Source organism: Melitaea cinxia, chromosome 27 (assembly GCF_905220565.1).
Source record: "Melitaea cinxia chromosome 27, ilMelCinx1.1, whole genome shotgun sequence".
Classification (NCBI taxonomy): domain Eukaryota; kingdom Metazoa; phylum Arthropoda; class Insecta; order Lepidoptera; family Nymphalidae; genus Melitaea; species Melitaea cinxia.
In genome coordinates this window covers 10267507-10290624 of record NC_059420.1, presented here as the reverse complement: position 1 = coordinate 10290624, position 23118 = coordinate 10267507, and the positions used below count along the sequence as shown (strand labels likewise).

Here is a 23118-nt window from a genome sequence, read left to right as displayed (position 1 = left end):
ACGGAGGAGTATGAAATTAATATTTGACACACACACACACACACACACGCATATTATAGTCTTTTGTTGATTGTCAAAGTCTGTAGTCAAATTGAAATTTTTAGAAAAAGGTTCTTTATTTCCATTATTTTTTGTCTTTCTTTGATATAAATTTTTAATTATGGTCGAATTTCAACCTCTGGGCGACCACTAGTATATATAAATGTATAAATTAGCAGATTAGTTACGAAAAGCATTTAATTAAGAAACATATACCAAATACACAATTGTAAAATTATTTAGTATAATATAACTATCAAATAGGAGCTGTAGTTTAGACACAAAATAAGCAAACAACTAAACGTTTCCTTTCTGGGTCACGGTATTCGCATGTATAATACCACAAACGATTTTGGAATTGTCTCAACATAAATTTAAAGTTTTTATTTAAAAAAAATTAATAGATAAAGCTTTATTACTCGGTGCAGGATTACATAGTTGATAAAGATGTGTGGACTTAGTGACGCTGTATTTCATGCAACATGTCTCTAATTTTGTACTAAAACACAGTTTATATATTATTTTCAAAAGAGTAACTGCGGAGTTTCTTGCCGATCCTTCTCTGCAGAATCTACATTCCGAATCGGTGGTAGCTTCACTTTTACAAAAATAATAAATTATTTTTAAAGTTTTAATTTGTAAAATGATGATTCGAAAGTGCTCTTGGAGCCTATTTGAATAAAGCTATTTTTGATTGATTGATTGATTGACTGAATTTAAAGTACTATTTCCATTTTACTGATTTTATTGTGTATAAGTACCAATTAAAAAAATGGTATTGGATAGCCTATTAAACGAAGAAGACTACAGGCATTATAAGATTATTTGACGACCAATAGGAAAGAAGCATCACCGAAACATGTTGGTTAAAACAAAAATATATTCCCTTCGATATCATAATATACGGGATAATATAAAAATTGCTATACGAACCAAGTCACGGGAAACTTAAAGTGTAACAGTTCTTAGTATAAAATTTAAAGTTACTAACCTGAGTACAACTTTACTATCCGCTAGAACACTCGGTATACCATCCTCGATAATTTTAGGCTCCTTATCTGAATCTTCAACTCTGATACCATCTAAATCAATGGGTATCTGAGTACTCCTCACTATGGAGAGATCGCCGATCTGTGGACTAGCGATTATATCATCGCCATCATTCTTAAGCACATCGTTACCAATACTTCCATCCTTGTCTTTCTCATTTACATTAACATCTCTTATAATTTCCCGTTTCTTTCTATCGTTCAACAGTTCCGTATTGCCCATATCATTAATATCATTAAGTTCATTAAATTTATACGTATTTTTTGTTATATCTCTATATTGTAAAGTGTTTAGAGGTACATATCTGCTATCATTAAATACTTCGATATCATTCGCTTCATCTCTACTTGGTCGGTTCGTTTGTATATAATTGACATCGGTATCGTGGGACAGATCGACCCAACTTTCTCTGGATTCTTTTAAACTATTTTCTTCTTTATTCACTTCTAATCTGTGGACAAAATATTTATTATTAGTAAATCTATACTATTTTTAAAAAAAGCTGAAAACTTTGTTTCTTTAAACAGAATTATTTCATGAACTATTGCTTCGAATTGAAAATTCTTTTCGCGTTGGATAACCCATGTACCGTGGAAGGCTAAAGGCTACTTTTTCTTTAAATCAATCCGCGTAAAGCCGCGGGGCAAAGTTATTATAAATAGTATTATAAATAGTTTAGTTTATAATATGTCAATAAGCACATGATACATTGGTTAATTGATAAGTAGAATGAAGGAGCAAATTAATAATACTATTTTGTAAGAGTAACTTATTTTACCGAACAGCAACAGATTTTTGATGCAATTCATATTAAATACTCATAAATAGTGCTGTGTGGCTACGGCACTAAAGAATTTAGCCACCCTCTCTCTTCCCGTGGGTGTCGTAAGAGGCGACTAAGGGATAACAAGGTTCCACAACCACCTTGGAACTTAAGAAGCCGACCGATGGCGGGATAACCATCCAACTGCTGGCTTTGAAATACACAGGCCGAAGACGGGCAGCAGCGTATTCGGTGCGACAAAGCCAGTACTGCGGTCACCAACCCGCCTGCCCAGCGTGGTGACTATGGGCAAAACACATGAGTTCACGTTATTTTTGGCGTAAACTTGTGGAGGCCTATGTCCAGCAGTGGACTGTATAGGCTGTAATGATGATATTAAATACTCACTAGTAAATAATTGGATTATTGATTGTTGAGATCGGGCGTTAGGAGAATTATAATTTATTTATTTAGGGTCCATTTTATCAGTCGTTTATGAAGATTATATTATTTACGATATCGATAGGTTTTATCTACCCTTAGGTCCTGTTTAATGTCATCATATATATATATATGATGACATTAAATATATATATATATATATATATATATATATATATATATATATATACATATATATATATCGTGTCACGATGTTTGTTAGCGATAAACTCCGAAACTACTGAACCAATTTTTATCAAATTTTACAAACATCTGCAAAATTGACAACTTGGGAGATAGGGTAGTTTTTATCTCTACTATTGATCTCAATATTTGTTATTGCAAAATTAAATGTTTATTATTTATCGGTTAGTTATATAAAATCCTAATAGATGGTGGTTTCAGATCTGGTAGATTGCGCCGTATTTCTATTTCTAAATTATAGATGGCGCGTTTGAATATAGAATTTACAAATATTTTAATCCCACATGAATGAATCTATTTTTAATTTTTTTTTAAATAATATTAATCCGTATGAAAAGAATTAGTAAAAAATGGATTCAATCTATTATAATTACTGAGCCACAGCAACGCGTGGCTGGGTCAGCTAGTAAAATATTAATTCACGAGTTGCAAATATAAATATATGTGTATAAGTGGGTATTTATCGTGAATTGTATTTGCAAACGAAAAAAAAACCGACTTCAATTATATCGACAAGTAATACAACGTAGTAGACGAAAAAATAGTCAAGTGAATATGCATTATCAAAGATTACTCCAAAAGTTGTAATCAGATCTCGATGAAATTTAAATTTGACTACATGATAAATATCGGATTTCGATTAAATTAAATATGATCAAAATCGATACACCCAGTAAAAAAGTTATACGGATTTTCGAGGGTTTCCCTCGATTTCTCTGATATCCCATTATCAGATCCTGGTTTCCTTATCATGGTACCACACTTAGGATATCTCCTTTCCAACAAAAAAAAAAAAAAATCAAAATCGGTTCATAACCGACGAAGTTATCCCCGAATATACATTAAAAAATATATATATATTTTTTTAATGTATATTATGTTATACAGTCGAATTGAGTAACCTCCTCCTTTTTTGATTTCGATTAAAAAATCATCGTGATACGGCCGCTGCCGTTTACATAACTTCGCGTTAGATAACTCATCATGCGAAATAGTAATTATTCTAAAATATTTATCCTCACCGCAATCTTAGGCACAATGCCAATTTTATTTTACGCGGTCGAATCGGAGGAAACTCAGTGCATGTTACATTTAACGCGATTTATCAGACGTGCGGTTAGACAACGTTGCATAAGATGTAATGTCGGGTTCAGACTGGTCGTGTAAAGCGAGCGATGTAATCATGTAACATGTGCGATCCCCCGGATTTATCTCTAATGATACGTATTTGATTGCCTATTTTTTCGACTACCAACGTTGTATCACTGCCGATATAAATTGAAGTCAAAGTTTTTTTCGTTTTTAAGCAAACTGTTATTAGACATCAAGGAGAGGTTGTATAAAGTTAAATCCAAGTTTGTGACGCTGAAACCCTTGTCGTTGGGTCTCTAAAAAAAAGGTTAAACTAAATTACACTAGTCTGTCCCCAGCATATGTCCTACTTCATTCACGATGTGTGACGCACTTGGCGCTGAAACGTTGTCAGACAAGTCCACGTGGTCGGTTCAATTAGACTACATTGTAATTATTTTTAACCGATTTAGGTGATGTTAATGAGAGTAATGTTTTTATTTTAATATGATATTATGGTTTTATGCAGATTTTTTTCGAACGGTCTTTTGTTTAGGTTGTCTATTATTTTTTTTTCGATCGGTCTTTTGTTTTTCTCTGGATTTGAAATACAACGTAGTAGGTAGATGAAAAAATAGTCAAGTAAATACGGATAATCAAAGATTACCCCAAAAGTTGTAATCAGATCTCGATGAAATTTAAATGTGAATATCGGCTTTCGATTAAATTAAAAATCATTAAAATCGGTACACCCAGTAAAACGTTATGCCGATTTTCCAGTTTTCCTCGATTTCTCTGAGATCCCTTATTATATTAATATCTTCTTTCCAACAAAAAAAGAATTATTAAAATCTGTTCATAAACGACGAAGTTATCCACGAACATATATATATATATATATATATATATATATACGGTCGAATGTATGCTTAGATCTTTAAAACTACGCAACGGATTTTAATACGGTTTTCTTTAGTCAATAGAGTGATTCCAGAAGAAGGTTTATATGTATAATACATGCATAATAGGTATAGTAGAGGAACACTGATAGTTTTAGAGGTTTCTAATGTGATGTCGTATATAAACACTTTTTTGCGCTTACATTGCAAATATTTACTTTATATTTTATATCTAGTATCAGCACTGCACCTGTCGAAAGCCGGGGCGGGTCGCTAATTATCTATAAAAATAAAACGCTAAAAAGTTGTTGCTAAGCGCAAAAATCGTTAGTGAGAGATTCTGTATAAGGAATATGTACTCTAATGTGTTCAATCGTAATGATTCAGTAAATATGAAAGACAATACATATATCATACATATCTGCTAATATGCCTAATGAATTCTTGTCCAGACTTCGATTATTAATTAATGAAGTAATAATTGTGTTTGCTCGCAAACGAAAAAAAAACCGACTTCAATTACATCGACGAGTATACAACGTAGATCGACGAGAAAATAGTCAAGTAACTACGCGTTATCAAAGATTACCCAAAAAATAGTTATCAGATCTCGATAAAATTTATATGTGACCACATGATAAACATCAGCTTTCGATTAAATCAAAAATTATCAAAATCGGTATACCCAGTAAAAAGTTATTGCGGATTTTCGAGAGTTTCCCTCGATTTCTCTGGGATCCCATCATCAAATCATGGTTTTCTTATCATGGTACCAAACTAGGGATATCCTGTTTCCAACAAAAAAAGAATTATCAAAATCGGTACATCTAAGTAGTAGAAAGTTATGCGGTATAATACAACGTAGGTCGACGAAAAAAGCGTCAAGTAGAAACGCATTATTAGATATAACTCGAAAAGTAGTTGTTAGATCTCAAATAAATTTAAATGGGACCAATTGGCACACACCACCTTTCGATTAAAACAAAATTTGTCGAAATCGGTCCACCCGGTCAAAAGCTCTGATGTAACATACATAAAAAAAAAAGAAAAAAAAATACAGTCGAATAGAGAACCTCCTCCTTTTTTGGAAGTCGGTTAAAAACCTAAGGTAAGTTATAGCACGTAAGCACGATTATAATTTACAATGAAAGGATGTAATTATTAACTTCAATCTGTCGTCTGTAGGCTCAGTTAAACAGTTATTATATATAAAAATATTATTGTCACTGCGTCCTTTGAGAGTAGTTAGCACATTACTTCGCGTTGTTCTAACTAACCAAACACTGTGTGTCAAAGTAATTAAGATGTTTCGGAGAAGTGTCCTAAATCCACAATTATAAAACCTTAAACCAAAAAATACTATATTAGTTCCATAGATTTCTTAAGTTTTAATTTTTTTTTTTTTTTTTTTGAATATCATATCAAAAATTGACCGCTCCAGTGGGGTTCGAACCCGCGTCTCCGACTGACCGTGTCGGCGCTCTAGCCAATTAAGCTATGGAACGATGTACCCGCTAGAGCGATATTTTTGATATGATGATTTTTATTTTCGGTTTAAGCGAACCGTGGCGTGGCGTGTCAATTTTTGATTGAACCAGCAACCCGCGGATTAGAAAGCAGGGCCACTTGAAACTGCGCCAACGGGCTAGTGTATCTTTCGACGATATAAAATGTATTTGACGAGGAGTTAGCGTAGTTGTCACAGCAACTGGCTGATACACTAGAGACCGCGAGTTTAATAACCGCATATGACTAGAATATTACTGGTACACTCCAAACAGATGTTATGCGTAGGACTTTTGTGATTCTATTGTGTATCTGGATCCCAAAATTCATATTCTACTGGGGGCCGTCGAGTTGGAGGCATTTATTTAGTTTAATATTAGTTCCTAGTGGGAATCGAACTGCGACTGCTGGTAAAATCAATAAACAATAGTGGTGTATGTCTGTAGTAAGGTAGCCAGAGCTCCTGGATAGAGTTGGGAGTGGGATCGGCAACGCGCTCATAATACTCATAGCGTTCTAGGTGTCCATGGGCAACGGTATTTCGCTTACCATCAAGCGATATAGAAATAATGATAACGTTCACATATCCAGGGCCGGATTTAGAGATCAGGAGGCCTCGGGGAAACAAAGGAGTGGAGGCCCCTTGGACCCAAATTTTTCTCAAAATAAAATGGACATTTTTTTTAAAAGGCAAAACGAAATAGGAAAATAAAATATGAAAGAAAAAGTTGTTACTAGTGTTTACTAATCTGAATTTGAATTCTTTTTTCGAAGTCTTTATTGCGGGGGGGGGGGGGTTTTTTGTGGAGGCCCCAGGGCTGTAGCCCCGGTTGCCTTCCCTTAAATCCGGACCTGCACTTATCGTAGACGTCCACCGATAGAAATACAAAGCGAGCGAATCCGATAGGAACGCCTAGTCATATAACAGTGAAATGTGCAGTCAATGTCTTGCTAGTTACTGGCACAATGCCAAGGCAATTTCAAACTGTAGGTGTAAACAGAGCGTTGTATAGCGAAGGTCGCGATAACATGATGCACTTGAAAAATTATGATTATGTACATACAATGATAAATCGCTTACGGTGATAAGAATTTTAATTTTATATGTTATAAAATCTTTCTTATCTACGATACAAATAAAAATGAATCGATAAATTTGTTGCTAAGGGTTCGCCAATTAATCACGATTACAATTGTGTAAACAATTTGATATTTAAATTGTTTTTTTTAAATGTTTCTAACTAATTTTTACAATAAATGAAAAAAAGAGAGAAAAAATTATTTTTGTTCAATATTCAGCTGTTCTGGGGCACCTCTAAACGTTATGACTGGTGGGTGAAATTTTGTACTTTTGTTTTATATATTACAAGACAACTTTTTATCGCTATGCCATTGAAATAAAAAAATAATTTTTTAAAACCCCATACATTATCGCTCCACCCTACTGCCCATTATCTTAAAAATATGTCTAGTATGTGTGGATTCTAAAAAGGTATGATAAAGTGTACCTAAACAAGCGATACTAGCTCCAGGAGCAAAATAACTAAGTCAGGCCGGGATTTTAATTTTTCAAGTAATGTCGTAATTTTTATGATTTAAGCTAAAATACTTCAAGACATGATTTTATTCCATTAACATTACAATTTTAAACTAAATAGTATCTCATTATCTTTATTTTGCATTGCATTGCATTTATTTGCATTGTTTTATTGCGAATACGATGACATAGGGGTGTTAAAAGTCTGGTTTTAATAGAGGTTGCCGAATAAAAATAGCGTGGCCAGGAATTTCTCAGCCAACCCTTTCGCAATTTATCTTTAACTATAAGAGAAGTAGATGTGACTCCGTCCACAGCATGTGTAACAACGGGAACTATAAATATCGTAATAAAAGTAGGTATGTCACAACTTTTTTTATCTACGCTTTGGAGACAAGTTGGCGCCATTTGATTAGTTTTTATCTCGACGGTCGGATGTACGGACGACGAATTTATACGTTCTAATAATAATAAAAAATTTCCGATGAGTAAAAGGCCGATCCCCGCCCCGAGTCTGGGGCATATATTCTTATATATAAAATTCTCGTGTCACAATGTTAGTTGCCATACTCCTCGGAAACGGCTGGACCAATTATTATGAAGTTTTGTGTGCATATCAGGTAGGTCTAAGAATCGGCCAACATCTATTTTTCATACCGCTATGTTATAGTGTGGTTACGGCATCAAAGAATATAGCCAGTCCCTCTCTTCCCGTGGGTGTCGTAAGAGGCGACTAAGGGATAACACAGTTCCTATATCACCTTGGAACTTATAAAGCCGACCGATGGCGGGATAACCATCTAACTGCTGACTTTGAAATACACAGGCCGAAAACAAGCAGCAGCGTCTTAGGTGCGACAAAGCCAGCCCTGCCCTGCGGTCACCAACCCGCCTGCCCAGCGTGGTGACTATGGGCAACACACATGAGTTCACGCCATTTTTGGCGCGAACTTGTGGAAGCCTATGTCCAGCAGTGGACTGCAATAGGCTGAAATGATGATAATGATGATAAGTCACCGATAGACTATCAGAGACTTGAGAAGCTGGACATAATCTCGGCTAATAAACAATACAAGAGTTTTCAATCATTACTAAAGCCTACCACAGTCCACTGCTGGACATTGGCCTTCTAAAGTTCGCGGCAGTCATTATGGCGCAAACTCATCTATTTTCAATCAATTTAATTTAATAATGTGATATTGAGGGTAAGCATCGCGTGTCATACATGGTTCATTTTAAATATTGGGTTATTTATTAATTTTACATTGAAATTTACTTCAACAAATTCAAGTACTTAAGAAAATTGATTTATTTATTTATGCTTCATTGCACATTTTTAAATTAAGTATAAAATGCGGGCTTTTATATTCTAAAAAATAAATAGCTAATATCGGTTTAAAATTTACTGGCACGTTAATGCCGTTGCCCGCTAGTTGGTAATAATTCAGTCACGACCCGCATGCAATACAGCGCAACTAAAATCACACATCTTTATTGTTAAAATAATCATGAACCATGTAAGTAATAAGCTTATTAATAATTTAATAGGCTATTATAAAAAAAATATATAATCTTCTAATGTCTCTGTTTTGTTTTCCTGCTAATCTGTTACAACGCTTTCCATAAATTTTGTATACAGAACTAATAGAATGCGACATATCATGTTTCGTATCAAACAAAAAAATCAACTTCATTTAAATCACACAGGCTGGAGTGTGTGTGAGCGAAGAAAAAGAAGAAGAAGATAGACAAGTAATTAAATGAGAATTGACGATGTTCTTAGTTGTTTGTAGTTGCAAAAATTATCAAGTATTAGCGGTAGCTCAAATTTAAATGGGACCACACGACAAGCACCAGATTTTTAATAAAACAAGAATAATCCAAATCTGTATAACTGGTAAAAAGTTATGAGGTAGAACAAATTAAAAAAAAGCAGGCGAAGTGAAATTGCCTCCTATTTTTTGAAGTAGACTAAAAAACTGTAGCTCTTAACTTCAAACTCAAATCTGAATAATTGTGTTTGCAGGAAAACGAAGAAAAACCGACTTCAATTATCGATATAATGACATGACGTCAAGTAATACAATGTAGGTAGACAAAAAAAGAATGTCGAGTAAATACGCATTATCAAAGATTACTCCTTTCTACGTGACATTAGCGAAATCATCTGTGCTCATTTGGCACTACTGAAAGCCATTTTAAGAAATGCCTTAAATACATTGTTGATTTAATGTAGATCTGTATGGCCCTTTACGTCGGAGGATCCTCCCTTTGCGATGGGGGATGAGAGACATTTTAAACAGGGTAGGCAGTCAAAAAAAAAAATATGATCAGCCACACTGGACCTACTTTCATCATTTTTTTCCTAATTTATTTCAATTTTGTTGGGCTTTTAGATAATTTCAAGAACAGACAAGTAAATTATTGGACACTTGAAGTGCATTTATACTTATAATAATGCAGGCATCACAACAAATCAGTTACTGAATAGAATGTGACCTAATAAGGTCGGTACTCTGATAATTTCGCTTGTGTCAAACATAGGAAATCATTGATAACACTATTAATTAGTTACGAAATTGTATGCTTAATGAAAGTACTTGTTTATTTATTAATAAATGAAAAATTATAACGTCATTGTTATTTATATGTTAAATCGATACGCCTGAAGAATTTTTAATTTATCCGTAAAATCGAACGTGTTGAATTTGGGTGCACTGTTTACGTTCATCAAAGATACATCTCCGTTATATATTTCACAAGTAAACTTATTCATCACTAATATATTAATATTTTCAGTAATAAAAAGAACGCACAAACGAAAAATTCAAAACGAATTACTAATATTACGAAATTACTCTGTGGAATGTTGCGATTATGCGACCGTGTCAAAAATCATAATTATTGTTATAAACGGTATCGAATTCAAGAAAATTTGATTTGACAGGTTATTCTTAGGCTATGCCTACTGTCATTGTTAAACCGACCAATGTTAAAAACACAATACTTTGTTCGTATTCCATATGACAGGCAGTGCCTTTCTGCCTATATGGAATGCATGCTACGGTCTGTCCATCACACACCTCCGAAGCGTGAACTCACATGTTTTGCCCATATTAGTCACCACGCTGGGCAGGCGGGTCGGTGACCGCATGGCTGGCTTTGTCGCACTGAAGACGCTGCTGCCCGTCTTCGGCCTGTGTATTTTAAAGCCAGCGGTTGGATGGTTATCCCGCCATCGGTTGGCTTTTTAAGTTCCAAGGTGGTAGTGGAACGGTGTTATCGGATAACAAATTCAGTCTTGGTCTTGCAGTCTTGGTCTTGTTCTTGCGTTTTTGCAAGACCAAGACCAAGAACAAGACCGCGTATTTTTAGCAAGACCAAGACCAAGACTGACCGTGCAAGACTTGAGCAAGAACAAGACATAGCCTGCAAGACTCTTGCGTCTTGCAGCTAGGACTTAGCGCTATTTCACTGAGTAGTTAGGTGTAACAGTTCGGTGTATAGGTAGGTACGCTTAGGAATTCTATGAGACGCAAAAAACTGTATCAAAGAATATGAAAAACTGGACCTATGCGCATTACGACTAATACCATAAACATAGCGAATAAAAAAATATCTATTAAAATCAAACTGAGTGCATGCATAGTTATGTTTTAACCATCGGCACTTTGATAATGCGGCATCAAAGGTTTTGTACTTACTTCTCAAAGAAATTAGCCGCTTTTCGGAAGTACATGGTTATGATACACGCGCCGGCGGCTTCTTTTGAAATCTAAAACAATCGTTGCCGCCACGCCGAAATCATAACATTTGACACTATTTGATTGCCGCCATAGGGCGTAGGTATACTCATGCAAAATAATTTCGAATTTTAAGAGTACCTACAGGTGTTCCAAAGAATAAATAAGTTTCAGAGTGCTTAGAATGAAAATGAATACATTATACTGATCACGCAAGTAGTATTATGATTAGGATAAAATGGTAAGGATAGGTAGTAGATGTCATATTAATTCATTCTAGTAAGTATATATTATAATATTGATTATTTATATGGTTTTAAACTAATTACTTAGGTACTATTATTGTACATTTAGTCATTATATTTCTTAAGTTTTTACAAGAAAAAATAGCAAAAAGTGTTCAAATATCACCCGTTTAATAAATATTGTAGCCACTTTTAAATATACTTGAAACGTGTAAAAAATTTCTAAAAAACTAATAAAATAATATAAAAAGCGTAGGAACTTACCTACTAATAAAATAAAAAGCCTGCGATAAGAGTTTTGTATTACTTACCAGCCCGAATATCTCTGAGAGAGATGATGAGAGTAAGTATTTACTAGCTGTGCCCGCGACTTCGTCCACGAGGAATAGTAACTTTGGAGGTATAGTGACGTTCAGGATTTATTTATTTATTTTAAAACTTCTGTCATCAAACATACAAACGAACTCTTCAGCTTTATAATATTAGTATAGATGTACGCCAAAACATTCACTTATATGTAAAGAATAGTGATTGGCACTAATTCTTCTTTTATTAAATTTCTTATAAGTTGAGGGTTCAATCTCTTTCTAGACAGATAAGTATTGTTCTTTAAAATACAGTCAAGTTATTGTAATTAATTTGTTTTTTTACATGTTTTAGCAAATGTAAGCTTATAAATCATAAATGTTTATTAAGAAACAGTTACTTCCATGGAAAACGACATATAGGTCAGTTGATTTTTCGAATTTCTTATCAAATCTTCAGTTATTTATTAATCTGCTTGATCTTTACTATGGCTATGTTAATTCAAGCTCACAATGTTCCAATTCTAATACGTTTTTCTAAGATTTAAAGTAAACTTTAATAAATAGTAATAGACTAATAGGTAATTGCAAGACTTGCAAGACTCTTGCTGCAAGACCAAGACCAAGACCAAGACCAAGACCAAGACCAAGACCAGGTGTATTGGCGCAAGACCAAGACCAAGACTGGCTAAGTCTCGTCTTGTTCTTGCATTTGGGCAACACTATGTTATCCCCTAGTCGCCTCTTATGACACCCACGGTAAGAACGGGGGTGGCTATATTCTTTAGTGCCGTAACCTCACAGCAAATATAGTATAGACATCAGTAATATGAAATGATTTCGCCATAAGGTGATATACCTACAAGCTTAATGAAAGTCAAAAATAACCAAGTAGCCTATGTTTTATTCTAGATCTCCAGCTATCTACGTACCAAGTTTCATTAAAATCGGTCCAATAGTTTTTGCGTGAAAGAGAAACATACATACATAAATACATACATCCACACAAACTTTCGAATTGATAATATTAGCAGGATTTGCAAAACAGTAGTCGAAAATATCTCTCGAGTAAAACCACGCGAACCGTTCAGTTCTTACTAACGATAAACATGGATGGAATTTTTTTTTATTCAAGTATTCGTTCGAGTATTATTTCCATTGAGAGCTCTCGAGCCTATGAGGGTTGATTATTTACATCGTGACCTTGAACTTTGCTGTTTTTTTTCAACGGCTAAAGGCGAAAAACACGAGGCATAGAGGTCAAACGGGTCAATATATAATCGAAATGAAATAATATCTTTAAAATATATATATCTAGTCTAGACTATATCTATTTTTTTGTGTGGGCTACACACAAAAATACAGTCGAATAACATTTGCTGGGTGTAGCTAACTTTATAATTCGTAGTTTTTAATTGAAAGCCAGTGCTTGTGTTGTAGTCTCCTTCCAATTTGATCGAGATATATAATGCGTATTTATATATATAATGCGTATTTCGTTAATTTTTTTTTTTTTTGACAACCTACGTAGTTATTTGTCAATGGCACTTGAAGGATAATTGTATTTTAGATTTTTTTTTTTAAGTAATACTTCTTTACGCACGCGTGACTTGGAGAGTTAGCTGGTGAATGCGCGACGAGAGCATTACGCAAAGTGTGATCGGACAAGACGAACGGAAGTTGAGAGGGAGATATAAGTTAGTGAAGATAGTAGTGACTGTATGGGCAACTAAAGTTTTACTTCAGTCGCGTGGTCTAAAGCACGATCGTTTTTTATTTATTTTTTTATAAGTAGCTAAATAAAAGGAACCATATATATAAATTTTATAACAAAACTAGTTCTAGTTTTTTTTTTCGCTGTAATTCAATAGTTATATGAAATTAAAAATAAACTTCTGAATCTAGTACCGAAAACATGCCGATAGTTTCCGAATAAACCCGAGTGAGTGTGACGTCACAATGTTGATTTCTATTCACTGTAACATACAGCCTAAGGGATGGTTTTGACTTTTGGCTGATAAAGTCTTGAAATTATCGTCAATATTTTGATAAATGTACCAAAAATGTCGAGCTTTAAAAGTTACCGTGCTTGCTTCGTATCATTATGAACGAATACTACAAAAGCAAATCTCCAAAAATGTAATAAATTTTTTAAATGCTTTTTTTTTGTTTCGTTTTCCCATTCATTTCTTTTTAATTACCATTGTCTTAGTTGTGTTAGCAGTGTGTATCATATGTATGTCTCAAACGAAAATAAATTAATTTCATTTCATATATTTAATTGGTCTCTCAACACAGACAGATATTTAGCAAATGTCGAATTCGTTTGTTGACGCATCAAAAAGGCATGACAAGTATTCGAAAGGGCAAGCGATAGTTCTTAAATATTTCCATATTTATTTGTCTCGTCTACAGACAAGTATTTGTGTCAATGGCACGACAATTTGTCTCGCTTCCTAATCGCATTACAATCTTGCATACATTCTAGGTATTTCTCTGTACCAGTTACTATGTCGATTTATACCACACTTGCTGACCCAATGAACACTGTACAAGTGTACAGTCATATTTTTTGTATGTATTTTGGAGTGGATATTTGTGTTTATACAAATATTTATTTCCGGTCTGGTTTTGTTTGGTCTCCCCGCTGTACCTCGGAGAGCACGTTAAGCCGTCGGTCGCGGTTGTTATCGTGTACACCTGATAGCGATCGTTACTCATAGTAGGGAATATACCCGCAGTGTAGCCGCGTGGTGGATTAAAGCTCTGACGCTCAGTGTTGCAAAAGTGTAAAATAAAAAATCGGTATATTTGGCTCCGAAAAATCGGTAGAAATCGGTAGATTTTCACTCGGAGTAAAACAAAAGTATTTTAAGTCAATAATGAACGCATTTATTTAAATTTGTTCCGTTAAATTAAATCAAATTCTTAATTTCCATGAATATAATTAACTAGCGACCCGCTCCGGCTTCGCACGGGTATAAAATATAATTATAGCCTATGTCATTCACTGAAAAAATGATTAAAATCGATCCAGTAGTTTTGATTTATTCATTACTGCCCGTGGCCCGCACGCGTTAACTTAGAGTAAAAGCCGGCCGGAACCGCCGCAAACGCTACGTACCGCGATTTTTAAATCTGTAATATCTTCGAAAATATTTATTTAAATCATATGCTGTAAAGGGCCATATAGATCTATATTAAATAAAAAATATATTTAAGGTATTTAATTGGATAAGGATTAATGCTGTATTGGTTAAAATGGCTTCGAAAATTAGCCATTATTTGTCGTAAAAAGTAAATGACAAAAAAATGTTATTGTGGGATATCCATAAGAGATAGGTATATACCATCGCGGAGTTTTCTGTAGACATTTTCAATGTGTACAATACTTAGTACATTATTTTGATAAATCTCGTCGGATTCAGCCTGCGTTTGCAATTTAAGCGAAAAAAAATAATAATTATTTACGACATAACATTAGAAAACTCAAAAATAACAGTATTTCTCCACTATTTAATGGATGTTATTATACATATAAACCTTCCTCTTGAATCAATATATCTATTAAAAAGAACCGCATCAAAATCCGTTGCGTAGTTTTAAAGATTTAAGCGTACATACATGTACAGGGACAGAGAAAGCGACTTTGTTTTATACTATGTAGTGATACATAAGGTGTTATTAGTTACAATGTCTCATATAATCTACGTTAAATGGCGTGCAAATTTTTGTTCCATTTATAATTATAATTATTTTACATTACAGAAAAAGAAAGTACTCAAAAGCAATACGTTGTATCACTAAGAAACATTAATTATAGAAGTAGTCCATACAATGGAGACAAAAAGAAGTCATTTATTTATTTTATTTATTTATTTTGTTAACAAAACCAACAGCCTTATATACTAAACATATAACTCCTCTCACTCACACACTCACTCTACAATCTTATAGTAACCTAATAACAGGTTTTCCTTAATTATCTGAGCATGTAATATTAACATGCCCTTTGATATATGCGAGCAGAACTCTGTTATATGACGTGTTAGTCCAATTTGTTTTAACACACCGCGGATTTGAACGGTCATATTCGACGTGGTGGGAAGAATTTCGGGAAGTCCCCGTGCATTGATTTTGTGTTACCGTTTTCTTTTAGTGTTACCGTATTAAGAATATTATTTTACCTTTTTTTTATAAAATTATTTTACATTAGTTGAAAATTCAAAAATTCGGTAGATAGCACTGCTAAATCGGTATATCGGTAGACAAGGGCCAAAATCGGTAGATCTACCGATAAATCGGTAGCTTTTGCAACGCTGCTGACGCATCTTCTGCGTGGAGAAAGAGCCCAATGCAGCGGAGGGATGTCACAGGCTGAAACGTATTTTTGCACGCCACCAAGAAGGTTGTGTTTTATTCTCACAAAATGAAAAGTACGGGAAGCGCTTACTTTACACTTTTATAGTAGCGAGCTCTCTCCGCCCATATTTTTTTACACGATAAGTGTGTCACCAACATATCATATACTAAAACCTTCTCCGAAACACGCTGCATCTTGTGTTATAAGTATTATTCCGATCGGTTCAGTAGTTTTCGCAGTATAACCGAACTAAAAAACCGACTCTTCATTTATCATTACATAGTATAAAACAAAATCGCTTTCCGCTGTCTGTATGCTTAGATCTTTAAAACTACGCAACGGACTGCGATGAACGCTGATAGTTTTTGCGACCGTGCGAAGCCGGGGCCGCTGGTTCGTAAGTAGATAAGATATAATTTAATATATTTAATAGAAGATGATTTTTTTTTTCATATTTCTTAAGAAGCAAATATCAGTCGCGTGTCGGAGCCGATATACACATTGTTTTTATTTACGTTATTTATGTATAAAAAAAGTTTTACCAGTAACTGTGGCCTTCTGTGAGTCCTGAGAAACTGTTCTACGTAGAGCTAATTGTGTAGTAATAGTAAACATCGCGTGTAAACAAGGAAAATAAAGTTGCATCGACTAACAAAAGAAAAATAAATTAGACTATTGGGGCGGTTTGTAGTGACCCTGCTTTCTGCTCCGGGGTTTGTGGGTTCTATTCCCGACTCAAATCTGGGTTTGATATGTATTTATTTATATACTAGCTGCCCGAACAGACTTCGTTCTGTCAAAAGTTTATAATAAAAATTAACTTTTTTTTTTCATTTTTTTTTTATTTTTTTATATAATTAATCCACGAGGTTTTGAAACCCATGCCCTTTTTTGTTTCTAAAACATTCTATTTTTTTTTTAAATCAAAGTAGGCGTTATTCAACAACATTATTGTTTAAGTTTTTTTTTTTTTTTTTTTTTTATTCGGTTCACAAATTGAATGATACAATATAAAAAAGGTTTGTGTATGTAACAATTTGAAAGGTGTACAATGTTCATTCTAATTACAGTGAACACAGCATGCAATTTTGACATGTTCAGCTTAAACTAATCACAAAATAAATATTAAAAACTATTTTTAAAAAAACTATTTAACCAATCTATGAACGATATTCTTGGCCGTGGCCAAGGAGTTAGTAAGTAGTTTGGCGTGGGCAAGGAGTAAGTTTGATTAAGTACGCCGAGTTGCACGAAAAGAAATTAAAATTTAAGTAGTGATTAAACTAATTTAATCGCAAGAATTGTATCAAATTGTTATGATTAAATTAGTTTAATCTCTACTTAAATTTTAATTTTGTTTAGTGCAACTCGGCGTTAATGTCTCTAACAGAGACGTGAGTCAACCGACCGATTCTAATTTTTAACCGACTTCCAAAAGAAGAGGAGGTTCTCAATTCGACTGTTTTTTTTTTATGTATGTTACATCAGAACTTTTGACTGGGTAGAGCGATTTCGACAAATTTTCTTTTGATCGAAAGGTGGTGTGTGTCATTTGGTCCCGTTTAAATTTATTTGAGATCTAACGACTACTTTTCGAGTTGTATCTAATAATGCGTTTTTACTTGACGCTTTTTTCGTCGACCTACATTGTATTATACCGCATAACTTTCTACTGGATGTACCAATTTTGATAATTCTTTTTTTGTTGGAAAGGGGATATCCCTAGTTTGGTACCATGATAAGGAAACCAGGATCTGATGATGTGATTCCAGAGAAATCGAGGGAAACTCTCGAAAATCCGCAATAACTTTTTACTGGGTTTACCGATTTTAATAATTTTTAATTTAATCGAAAGCTGATGTTTATCATGTGGTTACATATAAATTTTATCGAGATCAGATTACTACTTTTTGAGTAATCTTTGATAACGCGTAGTTACTTGACTATTTTTTCGTCGATCTACGTTGTATTACTCGTAGATGTAATTGAAGTCGGTTCTTTTTTCGTTTGCGAGCAAACACAATTATTATTGATTTAATATATTTATATGTATATTTAAAAAAAATATTAGCATTCTGCACTCTTCCATATAAACTATTAGTGTACGAAATTTCATACTCCTCCGTACGCACAATTTTCGTAAAAAGGGGATACAAAGTTTTTGCTTCACGTATTAATATATAGATATTATCATTTCATTATAAGTCGAATAATTTCTAAAAACATTGAAAGTCGAAATATACTTTTAAAATATACACAGTAGTTTTATGATCACTCATAAAGTTGGAAGTTTGCCATTTATGAGCCTATGGACGTTTAATAAAAAATGTTTTAAAACTATTAAAGTTTTACTCATATATCGTAAAAGCTAAAGAGCTCAATAGACAATCAGTACGGCGGCGGTTTCTGCCTTTTTCGTCATTCCTATAGTTTCATATAAATTTTTTTATTTCACAATGAAATAAATAAACGCCTCACAGTCAACTGCGCTAAGTACAATTTACTCCTGTATCAGTAGCAGTACATAGTAAATGTCTTTACCACGAAATACGTCTGCATCAGTTAGTGCAGTCAGTCAGTTCAGATCTACACAGGCCTTCCCAAGTTCGCGCCAGATATCCCGATTTTCCTCTGCATGTCTTGTACAAATATTTCTCGCCTTTGTCACGAGAATGAATCGAACCCGCAGCCGCTAACAAAATATCTGTGGCGCTAACGCGTCGTTAAATGGTGGCAGGCGTCCATCGTCTACAGTAAGTCAGTAACCGATTACAATTAAACAGACTGTATTTTTTTTTGTCATCCTAGTAATATCAAAAATATATTGACACATACCGCATAAAATTGACGTGAAAATTTTCTAGTTAGGAAATCAGACACACAACATTTCCATCTCCAGTATAAAAAAATAGATAAATATTTCATCATCATCATTTCAGCCTATCACAGTCAACTGCTGGACATAGGCCTCCAACAAGTTCACGCCAAAAGTGGCGTGAAGTCGTGTTTTGCCCATAGTCACCACGCTGGGCAGGCGGGTTGCTGACCGCAGGGCTGGCTTTGTCGCACCGAAGACGCTGCTGCCCGTCTTCGACCTGTGTATTTCAAAGCTAGCGGTTAAACGGTTAACCCGCCATCGGTCGGCTTTTTAAGTTCCAAGGTTGTAACTGTGATATCCCTTAGTCACCTCTTACGACACCCACGCGAAGAGGTGGCTATATTCTTTACTACCGTAGCCACACAGAAGATAAATATCTATATAGATAAAAATAAATCTTCAAAATGCACATAGCACGCATAGTTTCAGAACGACTGCAAAAAAAAATTGAAATATAAAAAAAAAACGAGTGTGCTTTAGACCACACGACTAAAGTAAAACTTCTTTAGCTCTATCGAACTTATATCTCCATCTCAACATCCGTTCGCCTCGCCCGATCACACTTTTCGTAACGCTCTCGTCACGCATGCACCAGCTTAATCCCCAAGTAAAGCGTGAGTAAAGATTTTTTACTTCAAAAAATTTGGCGGTGGCGGTATGAAGATCTAGTAGGTTATAGCTAGCCAGTTATGAAACCGCGTGACGCTCCGTGTGTACACATCTTAACACACAGATGCTAATGCAAGATTTACGACTCATTTTGATGGTCACTTCGTTTTCAATACTTTTCGATCCCGATATACACCGATTGAATTTGACCTTGTTCAATATTTTATTAGTCCACATCCTATACGTACTGGTTCTGAGAAGACCCTTCGCATTTTCACACCCGCTAAATTATAACATGTTTAGACATATGAACTTTTATTATTATTGCTCCGATTGTAGATGTCGTAACGTCATTTTTATATTTAACCATTTTGTTATACCCACAGTATTGTAACAGATACTCGTGATTGAAGCACAAGCATACATTGAAATGAAGTGAAATGAAAAATCCATTTAATGTCACAAAAATACATAAAATATAACAAATAAAAAAAAACGAGTTTGTGGCGACACGACTGAAGTAAAACTTATAAAACGTAACTCTCTCTCTTTCTATCGTCAAGTTTGCGTGCAGAAGTTTTACTTCAAAAGTAAATAAATGAGAGAAGTTAACAAAATGATCGTGGATATAATATGTGTCAAAAAGAGGTGTCTCAGCATAATCTGACATGAGGTCATGACCCCATACAGATCTGTTTTTCAGTGACCCTCCTCCCTGAGATGTCGGCGGGAGTGGACGTTAAGATCTTCCGAATATCGTCGGGGATAGTGCAAATCCGCGTATCTGCTACAGGTAGGGAGCTCGTATCTGCACTAGATGTAACTTTACAGGGGAAGGTTAAAACTTTATAAGTTTTTTATTAAAACGAATTTTGAGCTCATTTTTACACAGAGAGTAATTATTTATGTGTTCTATCTTTTGGTAGGAAAAGTATTCCCTTAAAGTAAATCACTTAGGCCCTACGTCAATTACGCGGATTTGATTTGAACCAACATTGGAACCTAAGAGTAAGTTACGCGGTTTTGAAATGAAACAAAACTAACTAAAAAATCTAATTCCTCTACGTTTTTCGATCTTTGCCCAATACCCATTCTCGCTTTCCTGTCCAAAGTTATAGAGAGTTTTTCCTATCAACAGCTAACTTCATTTCTTTCCTCTAATGATATCCTAAATCCTTATCAGTCCGGTTTCCGTAAAGGTCATAGTACGGCTACGGCCCTTGTAAAAATGTGATGATCTTCAAATTTATTCTCACGCTAAACTGACAGATTTACCAACAACAATAAACAATTTAAAAATGACTTAAAGAACTTAAATAGATGGAAAAACTCCTACAGATTTAATATTAATCCCACAAAATGTCAAGTCATTATTATCAGTAGTCCTAAACTTGTGTCGAATAGACTGGTTGCTTATCACCAGTCGTTTATAACAACGCTGTAATCAGTTACAACGGCAATGTGAAAAATCTCGGAGTTATCTTCGATAGATATCTTCATTGGGCACCTCAGCTGAGTGAGCCGTAAACTATTTGCAGCTATCGGATCACTGCGATAACTGTAATATCCTCCTCCCTTTGTCTACCAAAATTACTTTAGCACAGTCACTCCTTCTTCCAATTCTTGACTATGCTGACACTTGCTATCGTGATCTTAAAGAGGAGTAATTAAATAAGCTTGAACGTCTTCACAATTTTTGCATACGGTTCATATTTGGTCTTCGCAAAAATGATCATTGTTTCCGAATTTTGCAATCGTCTCAAGTGGCTCGCGATTCGCTTTCGCAGGAGTACTCACATACTCTCGTTACTATATTGTATACTTTTTCATTCTAATACACCTCTGTACGTTAAGTAGCGTTTCAAGTATCTTTTTAATACGCACGACTGCACCCTTAGATCCGGGTCTACTTTAATGCTCGAAACTCCAGCCCACACTACTTATTTTTACTCTTAACTCTTTTTCAGTTGAAGCTGTTCAACTTTGGAATTCTCTACTTCTTCCTATAAATCAAGCCCAATCCCAGTCTTGCTTCAAATAATACCTCAAGGCGCACTATTTCTCACTTAATACATTATAATTGTTTTTAATATCTGCATAATATCATATACGGTATAGTTCACGTTTAGATTGTATTATTGGCTCGAACTATAATTTCGTACTTTCTTTTCTGCAGTAGTAAGAAGGCATTATGGGCATATTCCTTAAAAATGTACAGTTTTATAGCAAAAATAAACCACAAACGCGCTTCCGGTGTCATCAAATCACTTACGCGGTATCGACGCTTATCGGCCGAAGATACGCGGTATTGTTATTTGGCGATTTCTGGCTTTCTATTTGTCGAAATAAACTCACATCAAAGTGGCAGTAAATCAAGATTTTGCGTTAATTGCACGCGAAAACTTAAATTAGCTACATTTGTCAGATACGCGGTATTAACCAATGCTAGTTACGCGGTTTTGCACTATCCGCCGATATAGTGCGTACCTGAGACATGTGTATATGTAATCTGTGTCCGTTATGTATGTGTTTGTGTATATGGATGAATGTATAAAATAATGAATAATACACACTTCACACTCAAAGGCCCTTATTGGGATTTTCTCCTGTGTCGGAGGTTTGAAAATACACACAATACACAAGCAAAACATTTTAGAATGCTTTAATTTAATTATAATAATAATAATCTTTATTGACGTTGATGATGCGTTGTCGCAGCGGTCACAGAACTGGCTGTTGTGCTGACGGTTGCGGGGTTGATGAAAAACATTTGTACGGGCCATATCGATGTGTCGTGGTCTTGTCGTTTGTGCTTGTGTATTGTGAGTTTCCGGACCCCCCCACACAGAACAAAATCCTACTATGGGCAATTGAGTTTGAAGTGATTATTATTATTATTGGACACAATCAGTTTTTCTTTACAAACTCTGATATTATTTGATTTTTAATTATTATTCATTGATAAAAAGATTACCCTGACGCCTGCACTAGCAGAACTGTGCTGCAGAAGTCAATTAAATATTAATTTGTAGTTTTAGATTAATATGACATTTTACATATTTACTGTATATAATATTATCACCCAAATGTTTAAGATCACTATGTGCGCCACGCGGTTTTACCCGCGTAATTTCCAATCTCGTAGGAATACCGAGATAAAAAGTAGCCTATGTGTTATTCTAGATATCAAGCTATCTACGTACCAAGTTTCATTAAAATCGGTCCAGTAGTTTTTGCGTGAATGTATGTTACATCCGTGATCACAAAATTACGCATTTATAACGTAAGTAGGATTACAATAAAGTCTAGAGAAAAAAAGAGAAGCATTTATTACAAGCATCAACCACAGTACTTATAAGCAAGTTATATTTTTTTTTTATTCTGATAAATTAAATATTATACTTAAATTTAATTTTTATGTAGTAAAATATTTGGCTAAGATTTAGATTAGGTAAAATCGAATTT

At 34.4% G+C, this 23118-nt stretch overlaps 1 protein-coding gene across 1 annotated transcript in view; it reads right to left on the bottom strand.

Moving 5' to 3' along the window:
- The window catches only part of LOC123667153 (unextended protein-like), a 51690-nt gene that overhangs the window by 25282 nt on the left and 3290 nt on the right, over window positions 1-23118 (bottom strand). Inside the window, exon 2 of the mRNA XM_045601123.1 lies at window positions 1031-1540. Coding sequence (XP_045457079.1) covers window positions 1031-1540 — 510 coding nt within the window. The remainder of the gene's footprint in view (window positions 1-1030; window positions 1541-23118) is intronic.